Source organism: Aureococcus anophagefferens, assembly GCF_000186865.1.
Source record: "Aureococcus anophagefferens unplaced genomic scaffold AURANscaffold_3, whole genome shotgun sequence".
Taxonomy (NCBI): Eukaryota; class Pelagophyceae; order Pelagomonadales; family Pelagomonadaceae; genus Aureococcus; species Aureococcus anophagefferens.
The window spans coordinates 1,112,757-1,116,423 of record NW_008705563.1 but is presented as its reverse complement, the minus strand read 5'-3'; the positions used below and the strand labels follow the sequence as shown (position 1 = coordinate 1,116,423).

General features: G+C 74.4%; 1 protein-coding gene across 1 annotated transcript in view; it reads right to left on the bottom strand.

Moving 5' to 3' along the window:
* Positions 1-2,202: 2,202 nt before the first annotated feature.
* AURANDRAFT_70846 (hypothetical protein) overlaps positions 2,203-3,667 on the bottom strand; it is a gene marked incomplete at both ends in the record, with an annotated part of 16,306 nt that continues 14,841 nt past the window's right edge. Inside the window, one exon of the mRNA XM_009035434.1 lies at positions 2,203-2,286. Within this exon, the coding sequence (XP_009033682.1) occupies positions 2,203-2,286 (84 nt within the window). The remainder of the gene's footprint in view (positions 2,287-3,667) is intronic.

Below are 3,667 nucleotides of genomic sequence, written 5' to 3'. Positions count from 1 at the left end.
CGCGGCCGCGCGGACGGCCCTCAAGCTGAAGCGCCGCAAGTCGACCAAGGAGGACGAGGCCGCCAAGGCCGCCCGGGCCGCGGCCGCGCGCGCGCGCGTCGTCGCGCTCCTCGACGGCACCGCGTCCGTCGACGCGCCCGCGAAGGCGCGCGCGCGCGACGAGCCCGCGGAGAAGCCGCGGAAGAAGCTCAAGAAGGCGAATAAGGCGGCGGTCTAGTGGGTGCCTCGAGGCTCGACGCGTCCACAAGGAACGAGTGGCTCGCCGGGATCTCGAGGCAGGGTCTAGTGCAGTACGTGAAGCCCATCCCGGACGGGAAGGACGTCGGCGCGGGCGGCGTAGAGGAAGAGCGTCGTGAGCAGCGGGAGCTCGTCCGCGAGGCGCTGGAGCCCCGCGAACGTCGGCCCGGCCGCGTGGCGCGAGAGGTCGAGCGTCTTGAGGCACGCGCAGTTGTCCGCGAGCGCGCCGGCGACGGCGCCGCCGCGCTCGTCGCGGGGCAGCGCGCCGTTGAGCGACAGGTCCTCGAGGCGCGGCAGCAGCCGCGCGAGGAACGCCGCGTCGCCCGCGCGCAGCTTCGCGGAGACGTCGAGGACCCGCAGCGTCTCGCCCCAGCACTCCCAGACGACGGCGGCGGACGGCGTCCGGAGCTCCGCGGCGCGGGGGAGGTGCGACGCGAAGGGCCCGCCGGCGAAGGCGTCGTCGCCGCCGTCGCCCGCGTCGTCGTCGCCGAGCAGCGCCACGTGGGACAGCTCGGCCCAGCGCGTCGCGCCGAAGACCGTCGACGCGTCCGCGGGCGACACGTCGACGCGGCAGAGGTCGTCGACGGAGACGGCGACGCGGTTCAGGCGGTTCGACACGGCCGCGGGCAGCGCGCCGTCGCGCGAGAGCACGTCGCCGCGCGGGAAGCGGAAGCCCGCGACGTCGGCGAGGCGCGCGCACCGCGCGACGCCGTCGACGAAGGCCGCCGTCGCCGGCGCCGCGGGCGCGACGTGGAGCGCCTCGAGCGCCGCCGCGAGGTCGTCCCGGAGCGCGACGTCGCCGAGCGCGTCGAGGTCGAGGCGGTCGCCCGCGAGGCGCAGGTAGGTCAGCCCGCATTGCCGCAGCTCCCGGGCGGCGTCGGGGCCCGGGAGCCGCGCGTCGCGGCCGACCTGCGCCGCCTCGACGTCGAGGTGCCGGAGCGCGGGCCGCGATTTTAAAGCCATGGCCAGCGCCGCGTCGTCGAGGCCGCCGCACCGCGCCACGCGCAGCGCGCGGACCTTGGGCGGCAGCGCGCCGAGGAGCGCGCCGTCGACCTGGAGCTCCTCGAGGGAGCACGCCGCGAGCGACGGCAGCGCGGCGAGGCACTCGCGGAAGTGGTCGCGGTCGTCGAGCGCGTCGCCGACGCGCGCGAGCGCGAGCGCGACGACGCGCGGGCCGAAGCTGTCCTTGAGGGCCTTGCGCAGCGGCGCGGACGCGTCCGCCCTCACCTCGCGCCAGCCGTCGGGCGCCGCGCCGTCCGCGGCGACGCAGCGGCCGCCCCGGATTTCGCGCGCGCCGTCCGCGGGCCGCGGCGCGCGCGCGGCGAAGCGCCGCGCGCCGTCGGCGCGCGGCGACCAGCGGTACGTCGACGCCTCGCCGACCGCGGCCGCGACGGCGGCCCACGCGGCCGCGCCGGCCTCGCCGCCGCGGAACGTCGTCGACGGCCGCGGCGCCGCGCCCGGCCCGTCGCCGAAGTCGAGCACGGCGCCGCCGACCTTGCAGCGCCGCTTGTGCGCGGGCCAGTGGCGCTTCTGGCAAAAGGGCGTGCAGTACTTGACGCCCTTGCAGCGCCCGCAGCGCAGCGACGCGCCGGCGATGCCGCAGGCGGCGCAGGGCGGGTCCTGCGGCATGCGTGTCGGGCGCCGCGGCAGCGATCAGCGATGGCAGCGCCGCGACTCAGCGATGGCGCGGTCGGCGCGACGGCGGCGGCGTCCGGCGTCGGCCCCCGGGGGCAGCGTGAGCCTGAGGCATTCGGAGCTGGCTTAGCGAGCCGGGCGTGCGTTTATCACTGAAGTCACGCGCTTGGATGCGGGAGGTCAAGGGGATCTTCAAGTTGAAGATCCCCTTGGGGAGGTCACGCTCCCACGAGTGAAGATGGGTTGAAGATTAAACCCTCGAGGCCCTCGGTCGATCGAGGCCGCTTACAATTGTAAGGCACCACTTCCTTGCAGCAGCCTGCGTTCTCGTCAAATCATGGTCACGACGTCGCCCATCGCGCCGCAGCGGCGCGTGCCCGTGCACCGCAGCGCCAAGGACAAGGCGCCGCGCGCCTGCGACCTCGGGCTGGCCGAGGACTGGGAGGAGGGCGCGTCCGACGAGGGCTGCCCCGTGGCGCGCGACGGCGTCAAGGAGTCGGCGGTGCGCGTCAAGGAGATCGTCGCGGGCGAGCGGGGCTGGGTCGACGCCAAGGCCGTGCGCACGGCCATGAAGGACGAGCCCCGGTCCCAGCAGGACCACGGCCGCCTCGGCGGCATGCTCGCGGGCGCGCCGCCCGCGCGCCGCGCGCGCGCGCGCGCGAGAAACCGCCGCCCCCCCCCCGCAGGCCGCATCGGCAAGAACAAGTACGTCGCCGAGTACGCGGCGGACATGCGGTCCAAGTGCAAGCACGGGCCCTGCAAGCGCCAGCTCCTCAGCGGCGAGTTCCGCATCGGCAAGATCCCGCCGCGCGTGAACCAGCAGAAGAGCGGGCGGCGCGTCCACTGGTACCACCCCGAGTGCATCTTCGAGTCCTTCGCCAAGTGCTCGAAGCGCACGCACGTCATCCAGAGCCCGCGGGACCTCCGGGGCTACGCGGGTCTCGCGGGCCGCGACAAGCGGCGCGTGCTCCTGCTCATGGCCGAGGCCCTCAAGAAGCGGCGCGCGCTCGGCCTCAAGTGCGACGACGACGCGGCCGCCGCCCTGGACACGGAGCAGCTCGACGACGAGGACCGCGACGACGGCATGTCCGACGACGACGCGAGCGACGCGGGCGAGTCCTACGGCGACGACTCGAGCTGGAGTTCGTCGAGCGACGCGTCGACGTCGTCGACGGCGAGCGTCGCGAGCTCGTCGACGGCCTCGACGTCCAGCGCGACGTCCTTCTACTCCCTGAGCGGCTTCGAAAACGCGCCGGGCGGCGAGCCCGCCGCGCGCGACGGCCTCGCGCTCGACAGCGACGACGCGCGGCCCAGGGCGGCAAAAGAGAGCGAAATTCCCAACTTCAAAGGCTCATATCTCGGCCATTTTCCACTCGTTTTGGCTGATTTTTGGACGAGCGATCATCTCTCGGAACGGTCTCGAAGCGTGGATGTGTTTTCCGGAACGCACGCGCGCGGAACACTCACGTTGAAGCGACGTTGAATCACCCTTGTGCTGCCCAGGCGCGGCCCTTCGAGCCCTTCGCGCACCCCTTCGCGGACGTCTTCGACGACGACGTCTACGAGCCCGTGTCCCCCGAGTGCCACCCGCTCAACGACGAGCTCATCGACCGCATCCTCGCCGTCGACCCGCCGCCGGCCTACGAGCCGGACGGCTGGACGCCGCCGCCGAAGCCCCGGCAGCGCGCGTCGCTCGCGGAGATGTACGGGCCCCTCTCGTCCTTCGTCGCGGAGCGCTCCGCCTGAGCCCCCCCCCCCCCCCCCCGAGGGGAGCGCCGGGGTCCCGTCCCCAAGC